The 19985-nt window shown below is 40.8% G+C and overlaps 1 protein-coding gene across 1 annotated transcript in view; it reads left to right on the top strand.

Annotated features, from left to right (window-relative positions):
• LOC126260491 (methyl farnesoate epoxidase-like) overlaps positions 1–19985 on the top strand; it is a 120466-nt gene that overhangs the window by 48232 nt on the left and 52249 nt on the right. Inside the window, exons 3-4 of the mRNA XM_049957819.1 lie at positions 8278–8496; positions 14088–14275. Of these exons, the coding sequence (XP_049813776.1) occupies positions 8278–8496; positions 14088–14275 (407 nt within the window). The remainder of the gene's footprint in view (positions 1–8277; positions 8497–14087; positions 14276–19985) is intronic.

Raw genomic sequence — 19985 nt, 5'->3', positions numbered from 1 at the left:
TCTATTCTGGTGTGACAAAGAGCTGTCATGCATTTTCCACGTGCGTGTGGAAAGCGATCCTGGTAAAACAATAATGTCATTCATTTTTTCGTGATCATGTGTACACATGTGGAAAATGAGGACCAGCTCAAAGGAGCCTGTGATGTTGTAAGACGACGCCCTTGGTGATACTGCGGAGTTGGCTGCAAACACGCGTGTTGCAGTGCTTGTGATATGTGATGCAAGTGGATGACTCTGCAAGTTTCTTCCAGCTCTCGGCCAAGTCCGCTTCAGACACAGATGAACCATGCGAATTTGAGCCTGCTGGCCCAGGAGGCAAGGAGGCTACCAGAAGGACACACAATATGTTTTAAATACTCATCTGAAGCCCATAATTGAGGAGGTGAAAAAAATATGAAGTGAATAAATAAATACTAAGCTTTTTAGAAAAAAATAGTTTAATCATTGGTAAATCAGTTCAATAGTAATTGTACATTTTTTGAAGCGTTCGTAAACTCGTCCACATTTCAGCTGGTTGAGGTCTGGATATTGGGGTGTTTTGAAATTCTGAATAGATGCATTTTTATAAATGTCTTGGAACCAAGTCATCTTCTCACGACCTTTGACATAAACTATGCTGAATCTATGATCATTAGTCCGGAGCCATGACACCATACGTTCACACAAAACTCCATCATCCCAGCGTTTTGCATTTTAAAATCTTGCCAACCACACCTCTTTTTTCTGAGGTTTAGCACACGACACTGAACTAAACGGTTTGGGTGAATGTTGATTGTGGAATACCTTGCTAATACTTGTCTGGGTCGGAGAATTGATGAATGCAACATCTTCAATACAAATTGCTCGAACTCATCATAAAACCCTTGTACATTTGTGATGATGTTTGCACTTTGATGCATCGTTGTACAATACTCCACATGTGGGTAACCCTTACATTTACACTACACACTGCACAATTCCAATTAGGGACGACTAGTTTATGAGGCTGTCATGCAGAAGTAATCCGTACGCTATGGTGGCTGCAGCGAAGTTCTGTAATGATTCGAATTCGATATATACATTCAACTTCCAGCCTTCACGACCTCACGTTGCTTTGAACAATTTATAGATGATAAACCCTTAAACTTCTGTGTGCTGAGTGTGAATCCAAACCCTTTATCAGACTTGTATCAAGATGAGTAAAACTTTGCTTACATGTCATACAATAAGCCATACTCGTTTTTGTCTCAGTAAAACTGTAAGTTACCATGTGGGAAAAAATTGGGAGTTTAAGTAAAATCTATCACTGATTAGTTTGCTGTTATCTAATACACTCTAATCGTCTTTCAGATATCCCTTCCTGCCTGTCTGCAATACTAGAATAATGAAGTGAAGCGTTTCTAGCCGAACAGGTGTCTTACTCATCTACACTTGGCGATTTTACTCTGGAAGGACTGGGTATTCAAACAGCTACAATGAACGGAAAGTTAATAGCAACTGAACTCCAGAATTGGTACACATAAAAATTTCAAGTTTTCTTCGTCTAGTAGAGATATATGAAGCACTTTCCACATAAATTTATCCAGCACAATTTCATTTCCTTCTTCCCTTTCTTGTAGAATATACGAGTTATTACCAGCAGCATTTCGAACTAGAATCAGCTCCCGTTTAATGTTCTTAATGACGTGGTTAATGAGGTGCGTTATCATTTTTAGCGGGAAACACAGTATAAAGAGGCTATCAATCGATCCATCTATGAATTTCCAGCGTTTTGTAATGCATTCAGAGCTGATGGTGATGCAGAGACATAGGTCTGAGAGCCGATGTGATTCCAGCATTTTTGTTGCTGTCCATTTTAACGCCATTAAGTACGTTTCATATTTCTTGTAACAGAAAGGCAAATGCATTACATGTAAGGTGCAATGTCAACGCTGCTGCTGCTGGAATGTTCTTAGATGTAAATACGACTTCCATATACAGGAAGCTCTTGCTTCTAATTGTTAAACCATCTTGGTGTTGAATTATTCGTATCTCGTTGCTATTATTAAACATCGCTGACACAAAAGGTTTGTGGGAAACATAATATCTGACTAATAATACGCTTATCATATTCAGCTGGAGTTGTTATATCGAGTGACCTCACTGCGAGGTTTCAAACCTATCGATTTAAGAAACTCTTAATTCTAACTTGTTTTCACATTACGCTTTCGTTGCAAAATGGTCTTCTGACAGTTATGTGAGTTGTATTTACACTTTATACTCACGATGCTGCTTTAGAAGAAGAGGTATTGCAATTTCCTCACTGCCAAAATCGACTAGATTTGCGTTGTGATCTATGATATTCACCTTAAGGTCGTCTAATGTATGAATACTGGGAGGTATATTGGATTGTTAAGAACAACCGAATTTTATAACCTATGCGCACCATAGGAATTAATCCGTATACAGTATGGATTGCGCTGTTATTAAAGTACCTATTCATCATCATATTACACTCAACACAAATCGTACTGACTGGCAGTATATCCACTTGTTCATTCAACCAGTAAATACTATCGGTATTTTTCTCCAGCACTTGATCCCTTGAGAATTCTAATAGCCATCTTACTGAACCTTCATGGCGAAAGTACACTGTCTCTTCCCTTGTTTTTATGTCTGTTTTTAATGTATTAACCTTTGCACATAACTCAAACCTTTTTACACATCGTTTTATACACCCATTTAAATCGTAAATATCGTAGGAGCCGAAGATATTATAACTTTACCAACCCCTATAAGCATGTTTATTGTTTGCCTCTGTGACATTAGCTAAGCTATTTCCAGCTCAAACAATGCAGTCCTCCACTCCAGCTTGCTTACATCTATTAAAGGAAAGTAGTTTGATTTCGATGTAGACTTTAGAAGAAATGGGAAAGTTCCGCAGTGCAGCTTACAATGCTTGCAGCTTCGAGTACCAACTGCCATCACACGCATCCGATTTTTCCGTAATTTCAACAGGTATGATGCTCACTTTATTGTTAAACACTTAACGTAATTTTATGTTGAAGACAGCAGTGTCATGGACGGCAATGTAAAAAAAATACACTTTAATTCTCCAGATGAATCATGTCTAGAATATTGCTCTGCTTCCTGGATTCTTCACGAAAGATGCGCACACCTCTTCAGAAACAGGCTGAAACAATAAGTCGGGAGAATATGCGTGTCACCAGAGCTACATACCCCGTTGACACAAAGTTTCAGCTTGTGTTGAAGAAGAAAGGCTTCTGATACAAATACCTGGATTCGATGGAGAGACTCCGGAAAAACCATTTCCCAGTATACCCACATTCACTATCAAACTCACAGGAACTGCCGTAACGGATCCGGAGGGTTGGTATACGTTGAATTTTTGGCAGGAATTTAACATTTCTAATTGAGAAGAATATGCTAAATTGTACGTGGAGAGAGATGTGCGCGGCTTCACAGACGTTTTTCAGAAATTCCTGGGAGTATACACTCTGGATCCTGCCTTCTACTAAACTACGCCAGGATTTTCGTGTGATGTACTTTTAAAAAATAAACACGGATCAACATCCAACTGTTGATTAAGGTTGATATGTTACTTTTTTCAAATGGAGGATGCTAGAGGGACTTCGCCAGTGCATCCAGAGGTATGTCAAGGCGATCAACCCACGAATGAATGAGGATGAGTACAGATCATATGACAATTTAAATTATATACTCTACTTGAATGTAAACAATGTGTATGGACATCACATAATTGTTGAAGATCTCTGATGGTCTTCCAAAGATCAAATCGTCAGACTGAAAGATGAGATCGAAAGTGTGGCTGCTGATATTGGTAACTGATATGTCCAGGAGGAACACCTGGAGTAGCTCACCAATTTGCATGATGTGCACAGCGACTTAACATTGTGTGTGGAGTGCCTAGTTCCACGAAATGGTTCTCTCCCCAAGACAATGCGGTGGAATAAGCAGAAATACATTCCACAACGCAGAAAACTCCAGCACTGTCTCAGGATGGGGATGCATCTTGTTAGAATCACTTACATTATCTCCTTTGACCAGCATGCATGGTTGAAGGAGTACGTTGATATTAATACCGAACAGAGTGTTGTTGTAATGTGTGATTTTGAGAAAGATTTTTATAAATTATAATTCAGTCTCGAAAATCATTTAGTTCACTTTTAGGACTGGCGCTATGGCGCCAGAGATTACTTTTCCAGGTCAAATTTTAAGCGGGCCACAGCCTTCAACGAATGACTGCTCTCTGTGGAGATGGCTAAGGTGCCATTAGAGTTCACGAAGCCTGTCTACATGGGTATGTGTATTCTGCACCTCTCCAAACTCCACATCTACATATTCCAGTACGAGTTTATAGACTTTGCTGGTGCCTAGTTACTTTATAAGGATGCAGGCCCTTTCATGAACTAAGCTAAAGGCCATGATTCATATGAATCAATTAGGTACAATCCTGAATAATTCGACCTGTCTGGACATACGGCTAATATTCCTTACAGAATAACGTCTTAGAACAAGAAAGTTATCGGACTGATGAACGATGAAGTGAACGGCTTGCAGATTGTGGAGTTTGTGGGGCTCAGATCAAAAATGTGCACATGCTGTATAGAGGCGGGTGTCACCCAAAGATGGGTGTGCAGTGGGCTCTTACGATCAAAGACTATAAGGAGAGTCTACATAGTGGTGTTCCACCTCTGCATATCGTGCACCAAGTATTCTTTCAGCTGCTAAGATATACCATCATTAGTCATTTCTATCAATGAATATGCCCTAATTAACATGTTCATCAACAAGGCCTTCTTTTACTTAGAGTCAGTTCAGCTGTTGGTATTTTATAAACTGGTGGGGTGTGGGCGGTGTTATTGATTGACTGGATTGAAAATAAAAACACAACAAACGTTTTGGTAGGGTAGACAGTTGTACAATATTCCTCCGGATTCTATACAACTTGCGAACTGTTGCTGCTGCTGTGACATAGGGAACACCTCCATTACCTGTCCTGTTGTAGCTCTAATAGAGCTACAATAATAACAAAACAATCTTCAGTACAACGTTATACACACATCATAATAATAATTGCTATAGATGGATTAATACTTACAGCAATTGCAGGGAGGGTCCTCCAAGGTAAAGCATTTCTGTTATTTTGTTGTTTTTGCTTCTTATGTGGTGTAAGACTGGACACACATTTTAAAAACGTATACAATTTCAGCACATGCAGAACGTTATGTCAGTGGACCCAATCAGGTATAATGCATCTTCTTGCCATTCTGTTGCACTGCCTTATTTGTTGAACAATATTCCTCTTGTCTACAGTAATATGCTTCTCCAGAATCATGGATTTCCATTCCTGATGCAGAAAGCTGTGACTAGATTACTCTGATAAATGTTATTAGCAAACATACTTTTTAAAGCAAGAGTCTCATCAGCTCAACACATGAGACTTAGACGTATGTATAGACAGCAAAGAAATGACAGCAACACTTCAACATTTTGCATTTACCATAACATACACATTCTGGAATTTGGAACGATGTATTAATGAAGTAATAGGAATTTTTGCTGGGTGTACAATTTGTACAATATTTGAAGTGATTATCATCAAACTAACAATTTAGCTGAGAGCACAAGGTCATTTCTCTTATTAATCCTGTATAAGGCACTAGTGCAGGGCCCTGTGGTTACTCAGTACAACCATCATGATATAAGGGACAAAATATTAATAAAGATATGACTTTGTCTTTCGAGTTGTGACTATTAGCTCCCAATGAATACAACTGTTTTTACATAGAACAATATGGTTAACATTACATGAATTATGTGATATACAGGTCGCTATCATACAAAGCCTTACTCTTCTGGATAGTCTTTAAATATAAAATCTGCAAAAACGCTTTGGTGTAAAAAATGCCGGCTTGCTAATCTCAATTATGAACAAATACAGCACTTTAATCGTAACCTCGAATATTACTCTGTTATTCATTATGCTTTCATAACCGTAGAGTATTACTTTTCTAACATGGCCCACCGAATCATAAATAAAAGAAAAAAATTACCTTGAATTCCAGAATAGACACGTGGAGAAATACTGTATACAGTTCTCAGTATCATGCTGTGAATATGAATTGTAAGCTGGTTTCAGATTTCGCTCTCCAATTTTCTCAGTAAGATTCAATACAGTCACGCTCAAGAGCACACCCCATCACACACAGGTAAATGCACACCTTAGTTCCATAAGAGCTCAAATGGAACACACATGAAAAAGAAGGCTTTGTGCTCCTTCAAACGTGCAAGCCGTGTGGAGTTTTTTGGTGCCCACAGTTGTCATTGGCCGACGCCTTCCTCCTCTCAAAGCTCTTAGGCAGGATAAACTAGCATGACAGATGTGGGAGTGAACATATGGAAAATCAGGAATTGTGTGTAGATGTGCCAGCAGAGATTATTCATGTGTAGTTAACATTCAAGGAAGAAGTAAAGAATATTATGGTTTAACGATCTGTCGACATCTAGGTAATCAGAGAAGGAGTACAAGCTTGGAATGTTTCAAGGATGTGGAAGGAAAATGACCATGCCCTTTCAAAGGAAATTGGCCATGCCCTTTGAAAGGAAGTAGCACAGAATTTCCCTGGAGCTATTTAGTGAAATCACGGAAAACATAAATCCTGATGGCTGGACACGGATTTTAACAGTAGTCCTCCACAATGCAAGTGCAATGCGCTAAACATTGCACCATCTCGCTCGGTGTAAGAACATAGTATATGGAAGTTGACAAACTATAACGGACAACTTTCAAGATTTACTTTTTATTTCAAAACGAAGTTCATATGTGTAGCAGCTGTTTTAGAAAGTGGGCAAGAAAATTGTTTCTCCTTTGTGTGGATATGATAACCATCTATGAGTCACTGGAAGTTCAGTTTCCCTCAAATATTTTCTTTTGATATAATTAACCAGCACAAACTGATTTTCATAGTTATAGGCCAAAATACAAAACTGTAAACTGTGCCGCCCAGTGGATGAATATGCGACTTTGCAGGGCAATGTCACCGCACAGCTGACAAGGGTAGTGAACAGGGTAAATGTCGATAACAGGACATAAAGTTATTGTGAATTTCATTCCATGTACTCAGTTGGACAGTAACTATGTCTCGCACACAAGCACATGAATAATTTACTCAGATGTCAGCATTTGAGACAGGACGTGTAGCTGAGTTCAAAGATGCTGCTTAGAGCAACCGGCGAATCGTTCGACTTTTGAATAGGAGCGATACCTCTTTCTAACGAAGTTGGCAGGAATGGGTGAATCTTGGTCGAAGAGTCAAGAAGGAAGCGGTCAACGTACAGATAAAACAAACCAGAGGATTGAGCAATCGCCAGAGAGGGTCTCAGAGCCGTGGATTCATCATTATCATCAATTCCACGTGCAACTGGTGCATCAGTGACCACAATGGCAATTAATAGAGAGTTTACAATAAACGGGCTGAACTAATAGCACCTCTTGAGCCGACTACCGTTGACCTCTGTACACCAACAAGCCTCTTTGCAATGGTGTTGGGCACGTGTGCTCTGAAATCTCATTCACTGGAGTAGAATTGTCTTCAGTGATGATTCCCGCTTCGAGCTGAGCCCTGATGACCAGTGAAGACGTGTTTGAAGATGCACTGGACAGCTGTGGGATACCAACCTGACTGTCGCATATCATGCGGCCTGACAGCTAGGAATGATGCTCTGGGGTGCCATTTCATTTCATACCATGACCACGTTGGTTGTTATCCATGGCGCTCTTACAGCAGAGCGGTACGTCGACGATATTCCATGTCCCATTTTGTTGATCTTCATGGCAAACCATCCTGGGCTTACATTTCAGTAAGATAATGCCCACCCGTACATGGCGAGAGTTTCTACAACTTGTCTCCATGCTTCCCAAACCCTGCCTTGGTCAGCAAGGTCGCTAAATCTTTCCTGCAATTGAGAACCTTTGGAGCATTATGGGCAGAGCCCTCCAACAAGCTTGTGATTTTGACCATCCAACGCCTAAATTGGACGGAATTTGGCATGCTGTCCCTCAGGAGGACATCAAACGACTCTATCAATCAATGTAAGGCCAGATGACATCCCAATACTTCCCCCTATCCCAGGTTTTACTATGTCTCCAATGTTCTCACATGATGTTATGCCCTAATCTTCTTTCCTTTCTTTACCCTTTTGCCTTGATATCGAATTTCTGGTCTGACTGGCCGTAAAACATTTTACTGATGGCAATGTGTGTCGGCTGCGTAGGTATATCAGTGGTGGACGGCAAGCTGTGGCAGGAGCAACGCGCCTTCGTGATGCGTCAGCTGCGCTCACTGGGCTTCAGTGGGGCTGCCATGCAGGCTCAGGTGGGGAAGGAGGTGCGCGCCTTGCTGGACGTACTGAGCAACAGCCGTGGAAGGCCGACACAGCTCGAGAAGGTGCTGGCGCCCTCCGTGCTCAATGTCATCCTACAATTCTGTGCTGGTGAGTACACCTGTCCATTCATGTAGTGCTAGGTAGTGTCTGCGAGGTGCTACCTAAAAGTTTCAAGAACGCACCCTAATAATTAGAAAACATGTATCACATCTTAACGTCCACTGTCACCTTCAAAATAGTCCCCATTCGCTTGTATGTAACACTTCCTGGTATTTTCCCCTTTTTGGAAGCAGTGCTGGAAGTGTGCTGGATGAATTGTACTCAACTGTTGCTATTCCATTGGAATCTGTTCTGTATAATCAAAAAGTTGCCCTTTCAACTTCATTGTCATTTTCGGGAAGAGGAAGAAACGAAAGGGGCTAGGTCAGGCGAGTAGTGAAAATGGGAGACAGTTGCCATGTTGTATTTTGCCAGGAATTCCGTCACGTGAGCGAGGTGCATGCGTGAAGTAGCAACCAGTCTTTGTTCACCCATTGCACTTTTGCATGTAACCTCTTCTCTTAATCTTCTCAAAACATCTCTGTGACTGTCTGACCACATGGAAGAAATTCCTTACGTGCAATTCCACGGACGTAAAAAAAAAAGAAAAAAAGGTTAAAAAGAAAGCATTAGCATCGACTTTGTGTTACTGCTAACTTGGCGCGACTTTTTGGGTTGTGGAAAGGATGGTATCTCAAACTGCTCTTTTGTTTCAGCGCCGTGTTTGCACCTGGTGGCCAAAATTATAACCAATTTTTTCCACAGTAAATCGATCCCACATTAACGCATTAGCATATCTACCAAATTTCGCTGTCGCGCTGGACCTCTGGCAGTAGCTGCACTTTACTTGTAACCACCTGGTACATTCGCGATCGTTTCTGGAGTCGGGTATAATGACAGTTGACCCGAGGGTTGACTCCCGGCCATCTGTATTCACTTAAATCACTCAGATGTTCTTGCTTGGCTTAAAGCTTCAACACGAAAAGCCTCCTTTAGCTGCGGAGGGTTTCAGCTGCAGTTTTGCGAAGCTTAAAACTTAATTGAGATCCTTCTTTGTTCCTGCATGTCAATCATTTCGAAATTCGCCGACATAGTAGAACGCATTGTAAATAAGTCAGCAACAACGTACACTGCAATGCACTCACAATGACGTCAAGTGGAAGAATGGCAATTGAAAGATATAACTAGAGGCGCCTAGCGTAAGAAGATTGTTCTACTGATTGTTTAGGCGCAATATTAAAACTATCGGAAATTTTGGCTAACATCTTATAAGTGCCGGTACTTCCTCTCCTTTTCACATAAGTAAACTAAAATCTTCTCTGTAGTAATTTATACGGATTTCGCAAACAATCGTGTGAAACACATGTCGCTCTGTTCATCTGCGAGACCCAAGAGACAGCAGATACCGCTGCCTAGGTTGATGTCATCCTAGACTTTCAGGAGCTCTTTTGATACTACTACGTACTGTCTATGGGAAAAGGAAGCTTACTGATTACCGTATCAGCATTGTTACTGGACTCAAGAATTTTTAACAAGCTCTTGAGACATAGAAATAACTTTCGGCCATGACCAAAGCGAGTGTTACATGGCTATTGCAGTTCGCAGATAATGCTGTTGTTCACAGAGAAGTCCTTCTTCGTAAAATTGTAGCGAAATGCTAGAAGGCCCGCAGAGGACTGCCGCTTGGTGCAGGGATTGGCACTTGTCCTTCAGCATAAATCTTCTGACACGAAACACCAAGTGAAGTAGCATAGGCATGCACACTAGACGTCACAGTAAACCCTCTTGCCACGCTGCACTGCATTGAAGCTTATAGGCACATGGCGCACACATGTTTAACTCACAGGCAGGTATGAATGAAAGCGATTTATTATTATTAACCTTTATACTAGAATATTTTTTTCTATGGATAGTGAAATGCTAGTGTAAAGTCTCCAAAGGACGTCAACCTCTTACACCATCTCGGAAAACACTACTTTTTTCTGGGGGGGGGGGGGGGGTGATGCTCGCAAAGGCTGAGACCACTCTGACCTGTAGGTTTTGTAAGGTTATGTTACGACTTTTTCATTATTTTCAGTTTTTTTCTATGTTCACTCTCAATTCGCTTACTATCGTTGCATTTCTGTTTCTTGTTGATAGCTTTCATTCCGTTGAAACTGTGTGCCCCTAAGAAACAAATTACAACAAAGTCCTCCACTCTTGGATACTTCTTATTTATAATGCCCTTTTACCTTACAAAAACTTTTGGGTTACGGTTAATGAAACTGCATGAAGTACTCTTGCATTTTGAAAGTGAATTCGATAAAACTTGCTATTGACATTCTTAATGATTCTCTGGAAATTGTCTGAAGCCAGTTCTTTCTTGAAACATTTACATGATCAGATAGTTTACCTTATAAATGCGCTAACTCGGGGTATTTCCTTTAACTTTATAAACAACATAAAGCTGGCCGCGGTGGTCGAGCGGTTCTAGACGCTTCAGTCCGGAACCGCTCGACTGCTAGGTCGCAGGTTCGAATCCTGCCTCTGGAATGGATGTGTGTGATGTCCTTAGGTAGTTAGGTTTTAGTAGTTATAAGTTCTAGGGGACTGATGACCTCAGATGTGAAGTCCCACAGTGCTCAGAGCCATTTGAACCATAAACAACATATCCTGCGATCACCCCTAATTCTTTTCCCTGTGGTATCTTATTTCTGTTCCCATAATTTCTAATTGTTGGTGTAGACAAACATTGTCCCATTCCCAGCAGTGTTTGGTTTCACGGTTAATGTTTTGTCTAGTAGAAATTTCTTCATTATGTATAGATACATATATACATCATTACTGTAGCTTCGTTTTTGTGCCCGAATATTTCTCTCATTATTACACTCAGTATTATGCGCTAAATCACCAGCAGAGGATGGTACATTTAGAGCTGCAACAGCAACAGTCTTAATTTGCGTTTCGAAGGAATATTCAAGTGCTTACTTTTCAAATCCCTTTCATAATCCGAATCAGTAACATGTATTGGGCAGAATATCTGCAACTGAAAACGAAGCTACACGTTTACAAGCATTTATCCATTTCCATTTCGTCTCAATGCTTTTGGGAACTATGTGAAGCTCAATTCCTGAGTTACTTACTTGTCTGCTGTGCTTAGTATAACTGGTGATCGCGCAGCAAACCATTGTTTTTGACTTATAATGTTACTCCAAAAAAAGAAAAAACAATACACTGATAATTACGGAATAACTCTGGGCACAGTCGTTATCACCCTGGATTCGCGTTCGAGAGGGCAGCACTCCAAATCCTCATCCAGTTATTCAGCTTTAGAGTTTCCACGGTTTCTCTAAATCACTGAATGCAAATATCGGGAATGGTTGCTTTGACAGGAAATGGTTGATTTCCCTCCCCATTCGTCCTCCAAACGAACTTTGTTTCCAATGACCTCGTAGTCGACGGGAAACTAAAGTGTTCCTTCTTTCAACGTGGAGCGGTTTTTATGATGGTTTCCCGAGCTTCCTGTTGCTGGGATCAGATTTCGTTATCATGTTGGTTAAACATTCCTGACATGGGTCAGTCTGGGGGCGAACTGCAATGTATGGTAACTGAAGAAAATTCACAAGCTAAGATAGCTGAAAAAGCATTTTGTTCGATGACCGGTATAGAGAGAGCTATGCTGTTGTCATCGGATCTTATGCTTTTAAACTTTTACAACATGTTACTCATCGGTTTTACAAGTCGTCTCACAGCCCACATGTAGACCCCATTACCATGAAGATCACTACACACTGGCATGTCAAATGTAAAAGTATTATGTACAAAAACAAACATATCTACATTGTGCCGACTGCAAATATTCACTTTCATTACCAGATAGCAGCTGCCTGTCCTCAGATGGTGTGGTTGGAGTACTGGTCTGGCCAGTGAGCTGTGCGGTCTTAGTCACATAGTACATGACTGTTATAGCATCCCTTACACAGTCAGTAATAATTAAATACTGCTACAAATATGTTCAAATGGAGGATTGCAGTAATTGTTAAACCTATAAACAAAGGGCTATGACTGTAATTTGTTTAAAAATGAGCTTGCACCTCCACAGTGTAACTTTTTTCGTAGCAAGGATGTTTGAGGAATGACCCTAACTCCTTCACAGTGGAACTGGTTTTAGCAAGAGTGCTCTTTGTTTAAAAAATGAGCCCCAGCATTTCGACAGAGTAACTGTTACGTATCAAGAGTGTATTTTGTTTAAAAAAGTCCGTCTCACAAGCAAATGGGCTAGATCCGCCATCCTGTTTATCCTTGTTAAAAAACCAGTCTGCAATGATAACAATAAATAATGCTGAATACCCCACAGATGTGTTAGATATCCTTTCCCTGTTGTACAATATAATAGTAATAAAAAATGACTGGGTACACACTCGCGGAGGGACTCAAAAACATTACTAAATGTCTCTCTCTCTCTCTCTCTCTCTCTCTCTCTCTCTCTCATGTATTTATAGGGTGATTATAATTAAACTTTCGCTACTTGAGAGGGCCCCCATGAAAAACGTGCGATTGTAGGACAACCAAACATTGTGGAAACATTTGTAAGGACATACAGAAGAGAAATAACTAAAAAACCGTTGAAGGAAACACATTTCAATTTCCACATGAAAGGGTAATACTTGTTAGTTGTGTACCATGTTTTTGCTCTAGGTTACAAACGTTTCTCAATGGGCTGATCATTTGCATCCTTGACTGACTGAGACTAGAGATTAGAGATTGTTCTGTTCCTGCATAAAACATCTCAAGTGGGATGTTCCCCACCTCCTTCGCTATTCTCGTCTTCAGTCTCTTCATGTTTTAGTGTCACATTGATAAACCCTGTCCTTCAACTAACGCCACGGCCAGAAATCACACAGGTCCGAATCTGGTGATCTTGGTCGCCACACAGTTCACAAATTTCCTGTTAATTTGAACATCTGAGTCATTTTCTTCAACCCCGGTGTGGAAAGGGAATCCATCCGTATTTCTTTTATGCATTGACATCCATGAAGAGTAGCAGCGCTGTAGCTGTTGTTTTAATAAAACAGCTCTGTGCTCACCTTGTCCAGAGCCGACTTGACTGTCTCCAACTGTAATTCACACTAATGCTTGTGTTTCAACCATACGTTTCTGCACCAATGGCAGTGTCTGACGGCAAGTCATTACATTAAAACTACTAACAGTGCAAATCCTGTAGCTCACAGTGTGGACGTCATTCCTGTAACATTGATAAGTAACTTTCTGTTTACATTGGCTCAAGTAGCAAAATTTAGTTATAACCTTGCTGAATGTCCAGGATCTCCTCTCACTCCGCTGGATCGCTTTCAGCCACTTTTGGCACACAAACAACAAACTTCAAAAGTATCAGCACTGTGAGGTTAGTAACCAACTACCTCCTATACGAACCCAGACCAGGCATGTACGGTCTGACACCCTTTGAGCCAAGAAGTCACACGCAGTGTCGGCCTACCTCAATAATTAACTAATAAATCAGTTACAAACCATAAAGCTCGAAACAACATGTTAAAAAGAGTTTGGTGAAGAGCATGAAAGGAGCATATTTTCAGTACTACAAACATGGCATGACAATAGTACAATACTGCTGTCAATGGTGAGTACATGGTAGACTAAGGTTTGACTATCGCACTGTGCAGGATACCGCTTCCCACACGGTGACCAGCACCTGCAGACGCTGCTTGACCTCTTTCACACGCGTTCGCGTGCCTTCGACATGGCTGGAGGTAAACTCAGTGCCATGCCATGGTTGCGCTTCATCCAGCCCGAGGCATCGGGTTACAGTGCAATCACAAAGTTCAATGAGATGGTGTGCGCCTATTTTTTAGTAAGTACACTACTACTTAAGTATCACTAAACATATTTGTGTATCCATTTTGGGTTTAAGGAGAAAAATTTCGCAGATTGGCTATGAAACACAGTTTTTTAAGTTTAAAAAAGCTATTTTTTAAAAGATATGCCTTTTGAGGACTCCACACATTTTACCACACAGTGAGTCAGTCAGTATATGCCTCCTCTGAATGACTGTAAACTGAAAGTCTACAGCCTCCAGCTAAATTTATTTAGATATGAGAGTAAAAGGCAATAGAGGCTGCGAATTGAGAAAAGGGGTAGAGCTGGTTACTTCGAATCCTTCAGTTTTCCCACTATCAGAACAACGTTGCTGTTAGGTACAGCGACATGATTTTTTTTTGTGAAAGTGTCTTTCATAGGACGAGAAAACTCGTGTTGTCAGCTTTCAACCATGAAAGTCAAAGGCTGCCAGTTGAACAAAAGCTATGCATTTTTTGACAAAATGTTCATCTGCAAGAAGTTCGTCTCTTAATACATACACACAACACACAAATTAATTTTCTACCCTCAAAAGGAACAACAAAGTCCACAAATCTTAAGCATGGGAATAACGAATGATCATTATATATATATATATATATATATATATATATATATATATATATATATAATGATCATTTCTTTATTTTCATGCTTAAGGTTTATGCAGTTTACATCAAAAGCAATAATAGAGAAATTCACCATTATGTTACCAAAACTAAAGCAAAAATTCCATATAACGAGAACCAAAAGGTAACCCCCACACAAAATAAACACAACCAGATTATTTCACAAATTGCCACTCTCTGATCGGTGTCTGCCTATCACAATTTTTAATACAAAGTGATGTAACAGTGTACCAAGCAAAAAATTTCACAATTTAAAATAGTTTTTTGACATCCTACATTCTGAGGTATGGGTTGGGTTGTTTCGGGGGAGGCGACCAGACAGCGAGGTGATCGGTCTCATCGGATTAGGGAAGGATGGGGAAGGAAGTCGGCCATGCCCTTTCAAAGGAACCATCCCGGCATTTGCCTGGAGCGATTTAGGGAAATCACGGAAAACCTAAATTTGGATGGCCGGACACGGGATTGAACCGTCGTCCCCACAATGCGAGTCCAGTGCCAGATTCTGACGTAAGCTTCTCAGAATTTTTCTGACTTTTGGTCAGGTGATTACAGGGTTATAAGTACAAAATCAAATAGGGGTAATGCAGGAGTAGGTTTAATAATGAATAAAAAAAAAGGAGTGCGGGTTAGCTACTACAAACAGCATAGTGAACGCATTATTGTGGCCAAGATAGACACAAAGCCCATGCCTACTACAGTAGTACAAGTTTATATGCCAACTAGCTCTGCAGATGATGAACAAATTGATGAAATGTATGACGAGATAAAAGAAATTATTCAGGTAGTGAAGGGAGACGAAAATTTAATAGTCATGGGCGACTGGAATTCGTCAGTAGGAAAAGGGAGAGAAGGAAACATAGTAGGTGAATATGGATTGGGGGGAAGAAATGAAAGAGGAAGCCGCCTTGTAGAATTTTGCACAGAGCATAACTTAATCATAGCTAACACTTGGTTCAAGAATCATAAAAGAAGGTTGTATACCTGGAAGAATCCTGGAGATACTAAAAGGTATCAGATAGATTATATAATGGTAAGACAGAGATTTAGGAACCAGATTTTAAATTGTAAGACATTTCCAGGGGCAGATGTGGATTCTGACCACAATCTATTGGTTATGACCTGCAGATTGAAACTGAAGAAACTGCAAAAAGGTGGGAATTTAAGGAGATGGGACCTGGATAAACTGAAAGAACCAGAGGTTGTAGAGAGTTTCAGGGAGAGCATAAGGGGACAATTGACAGGAATGGGGGAAAGAAATACAGTAGAAGAAGAATGGGTAGCTCTGAGGGATGAAGTAGTGAAGGCAGCAGAGGATCAAGTAGGTAAAAAGACGAGGGCTAATAGAAATCCTTGGGTAACAGAAGAAATATTGAATTTAATTGATGAAAGGAGAAAATATAAAAATGCAGTAAATGAAGCAGGCAAAAAGGAATACAAACGTCTCAAAAATGAGATCGACAGGAAGTGCAAAATGGCTAAGCAGGCATGGCTAGAGGACAAATGTAAGGATGTAGAGGCTTGTCTCACTAGGGGTAAGATACATACTGCCTACAGGAAAATTAAAGAGACCTTTGGAGAGAAGAGAACCACTTGTATGAATATCAAGAGCTCAGATGGCAACCCAGTTCTAAGCAAAGAAGGGAAGGCAGAAAGGTGGAAGGAGTATATAGAGGGTTTATACAAGGGCGATGTACTTGAGGACAATATTATGGAAATGGAAGAGGATGTAGATGAAGATGAAATGGGAGATAAGATACTGCGTGAAGAGTTTGACAGAGCACTGAAAGACCTGAGACGAAACAAGGCCCCGGGAGTAGACAACATTCCATTAGAACTACTGATGGCCTTGGGAGAGCCAGTCATGACAAAACTCTACCATCTGGTGAGCAAGATGTGCGAGACAGGCGAAATACCCACAGACTTCAAGAAGAATATAATAATTCCAATCCCAAAGAAAGCAGCTGTTGACAGATGTGAAAATTACCGAACTATCAGTTTAATAAGTCACAGCTGCAAAATACTAACGCGAATTCTTTACAGACGAATGGAAAAACTGGTAGAAGCCAACCTCGGGCAAGATCAGTTTGGATTCCGTAGAAATGTTGGAAAACGTGAGGCAATACTAACCTTACGACTTATCTTAGAAGAAAGATTAAGGAAAGGCAAACCTACGTTTCTAGCATTTGTAGACTTAGAGAAAGCTTTTGACAACGTTAACTGGAATACTCTCTTTCAAATTCTGAAGGTGGCAGGGGTAAAATACAGGGAGCGAAAGGCTATTTACAATTTGTACAGAAACCAGATGGCAGTTATAAGAGTCGAGGGGCATGAAAGGGAAGCAGTGGTTGGGAAAGGAGTGAGACAGGGTTGTAGCCTCTCCCCGATGTTATTCAATCTGTATATTGAGCAAGCAGTAAAGGAAACAAAAGAAAAATTCGGAGTAGATATTAAAATTCATGGAGAAGAAGTAAAAACTTTGAGGTTCGCCGATGACATTGTAATTCTGTCAGAGACAGCAAAGGACTTGTAAGAGCAGTTGAACGGAATGGACAGTGTCTTGAAAGGAGGATATAAGATGAACATCAACAAAAGCAAAACGAGGATAATGGTATGTAGTCAAATTAAATCGGGTGATGCTGAGGGGATTAGATTAGGAAATGAGACATTTAAAGTAGTAAAGGAGTTTTGCTATTTAGGGAGTAAAATAACTGATGGTGGTCGAAGTAGAGAGGATATAAAATGTAGACTGGCAATGGCAAGGAAATCGTTTCTGAAGAAGAGAAATTTGTTAACATCGAGTATAGATTTAAGTGTCAGGAAGTCGTTTCTGAAAGTATTTGTATGGAGTGTAGCCATGTATGGAAGTGAAACATGGACGATAACCAGTTTGGACAAGAAGAGAATACAAGCTTTCGAAATGTGGTGCTACAGAAGAATGCTGAAGATAACGTAACTAATGAGGAGGTATTGAATAGGATTGGGGAGAAGAGAAGTTTGTGGCACAACTTGACTAGAAGAAGGGATCGGTTGGTAGGACATGTTTTGAGGCATCAAGGGATCACAAATTTAGCATTGGAGGGCAGCGTGGAGGGTAAAAATCGTAGAGGGAGACCAAGAGATGAATACACTAAGCAGATTCAGAAGGATGTAGGTTGCAGTAGGTACTGGGAGATGAAGAAGCTTGCACAGGATAGAGTAGCATGGAGAGCTGCATCAAACCAGTTTCAGGACTGAAGACCACAACAACAACAACATACTATCCATATCTACTACACTAATGTGTAATTCACTGAAGCGCCAAAGAAACTGGTATAGGCAGGAGTATTCAAATACAGAGATATGTAAACAGGCAGACTAAGGCGCTCCGGTCGGCAACGTCTGTATAAGACAACAAGTGTCTGACGCATTTGTTAGATCGGTTGCCGCTGCATCAAGATTTAACAAAGCTTGAACATGCTGCTATAGTCGGCTCACGAGCGATGGGATACAGCATCTCCGAGATAGCGATGAAGTGGGGATTTTCACTTACGACCATTTCACAAGTGTTCCGTGAGACCCGGTAAAACATGTCGGAGGGCATCGCTGCGACCGGAATAAGATCCTCCAAGAACGGGACCAGCGACGACTAAAGAGAATCGTTCAACGTGACAGAAGTGCAACCATTCCGAAATTGCTGCAGATTTCAGTGCTGGGCCATCAACAACTGATAGCCTGCAAACCATTCAACGAAACATCATCGATATGGGCTTTCGGAGACGAAGGTCTCCTCGTGTACCCTTGATGATTGCACGACACAAAGCTTTACGCCTCGCCTGGACCCGTCAACACCGACATTCGACTGTTGATGATTGGAAACATGTTGCCTGGTCTAACGAGTCTCGTTTCAAATTGTATGGAGCAGATGGAGGTGTACAGTTATGGACACAACCTCATGAATCCATAGACCCTGCGTGTCAGCAACGAACTGATCAAGCTGGTGGAGGTTTTGTAATGGTGTGGGGCTTGTGCAGCTGGAGTGATATGGGACACCTGATACGTCTAGATACGACTCTGCCACGTGACACGTACGTAAGCATCCAGTCTGATCACCTGCATCCGTTTATGTCCATCGTGCATTCCGACGGACTTGGACAATTCCAGCACGACAATGCGACACCCCACATGTCCAGAAGTGCTACAGAGTGGCTCCAGGAACACTCTTCTGAGTTTATTGAGCGTATCTGGGATGCCTTATAACGTGCTGTTCAGAAGAGATCTCCACTCCTTGTATTCTTCCAGATTTATGGACAGCCCTGTAGGATTCATGGTGTCAATTCTCTCCAGCACTACTTCAGACATTAGTCGAGTCAATGCCACGTTGTGTTGCGGCGCTTCTGTGTGCTCGCAGGGGACCTACACGATATTAGGCAGGTGTACCAGTTCTTTGGCTCTTCCCTGTATAACAGTGATAGCATTAGCTTTTCAGAATTTTATAATTTTCCTTTACAATACAATTCTTCTATACAACATTATTATGTGCTTAATAAATGGTGACAGTAATTAAGTTACTATAAGGGGACCTGCTGGTGATAAATGACCAAAAATTTGATAAAAATATTTCCGCTCTATACAGAAAAGCATTTCATGTCGATTACATAAATGTATAGTTTACGCATTTTCCGTTTGTTCGTGAATTTACTTTGAATGTAATGTTGCACAGGTGCAACGCCCCTCTGTCATTTAAAAGTGCATCAGAAGACATGACGTATTCCTCATTTCCTTACTTTTTTCAGCTTTAGGTATGGATCGTAAACACTGGCGTAGTCTAAAAGGCTCACTGTTCCGGAAGTAAATACTGGTGCATATAGAAGGCTGGGGCTTAGCTGTAACCAAACATTTTGTTATATATTCGTTTACTTATTGCTTTTGGAATTTAAAACACGTATATTTCTCGTAGTTACTGCTGTGTTGTTCTATTTCATTGCATGTGTTTTCTGTGGCAGAAATGCTGAGAGTTAAGAAATTAGTCACCAAACAGAGGTGTTGAGGCAACCAGTTCAAAACAACGTTGAATAATACACATCGTTTGCTTCAGCA

The sequence above is a fragment of the Schistocerca nitens genome, chromosome 5, assembly GCF_023898315.1.
Source record: "Schistocerca nitens isolate TAMUIC-IGC-003100 chromosome 5, iqSchNite1.1, whole genome shotgun sequence".
Classification (NCBI taxonomy): domain Eukaryota; kingdom Metazoa; phylum Arthropoda; class Insecta; order Orthoptera; family Acrididae; genus Schistocerca; species Schistocerca nitens.
Note: the sequence above shows the minus strand (reverse complement) of the source record. Positions and strands in the feature narration are given on the sequence as shown.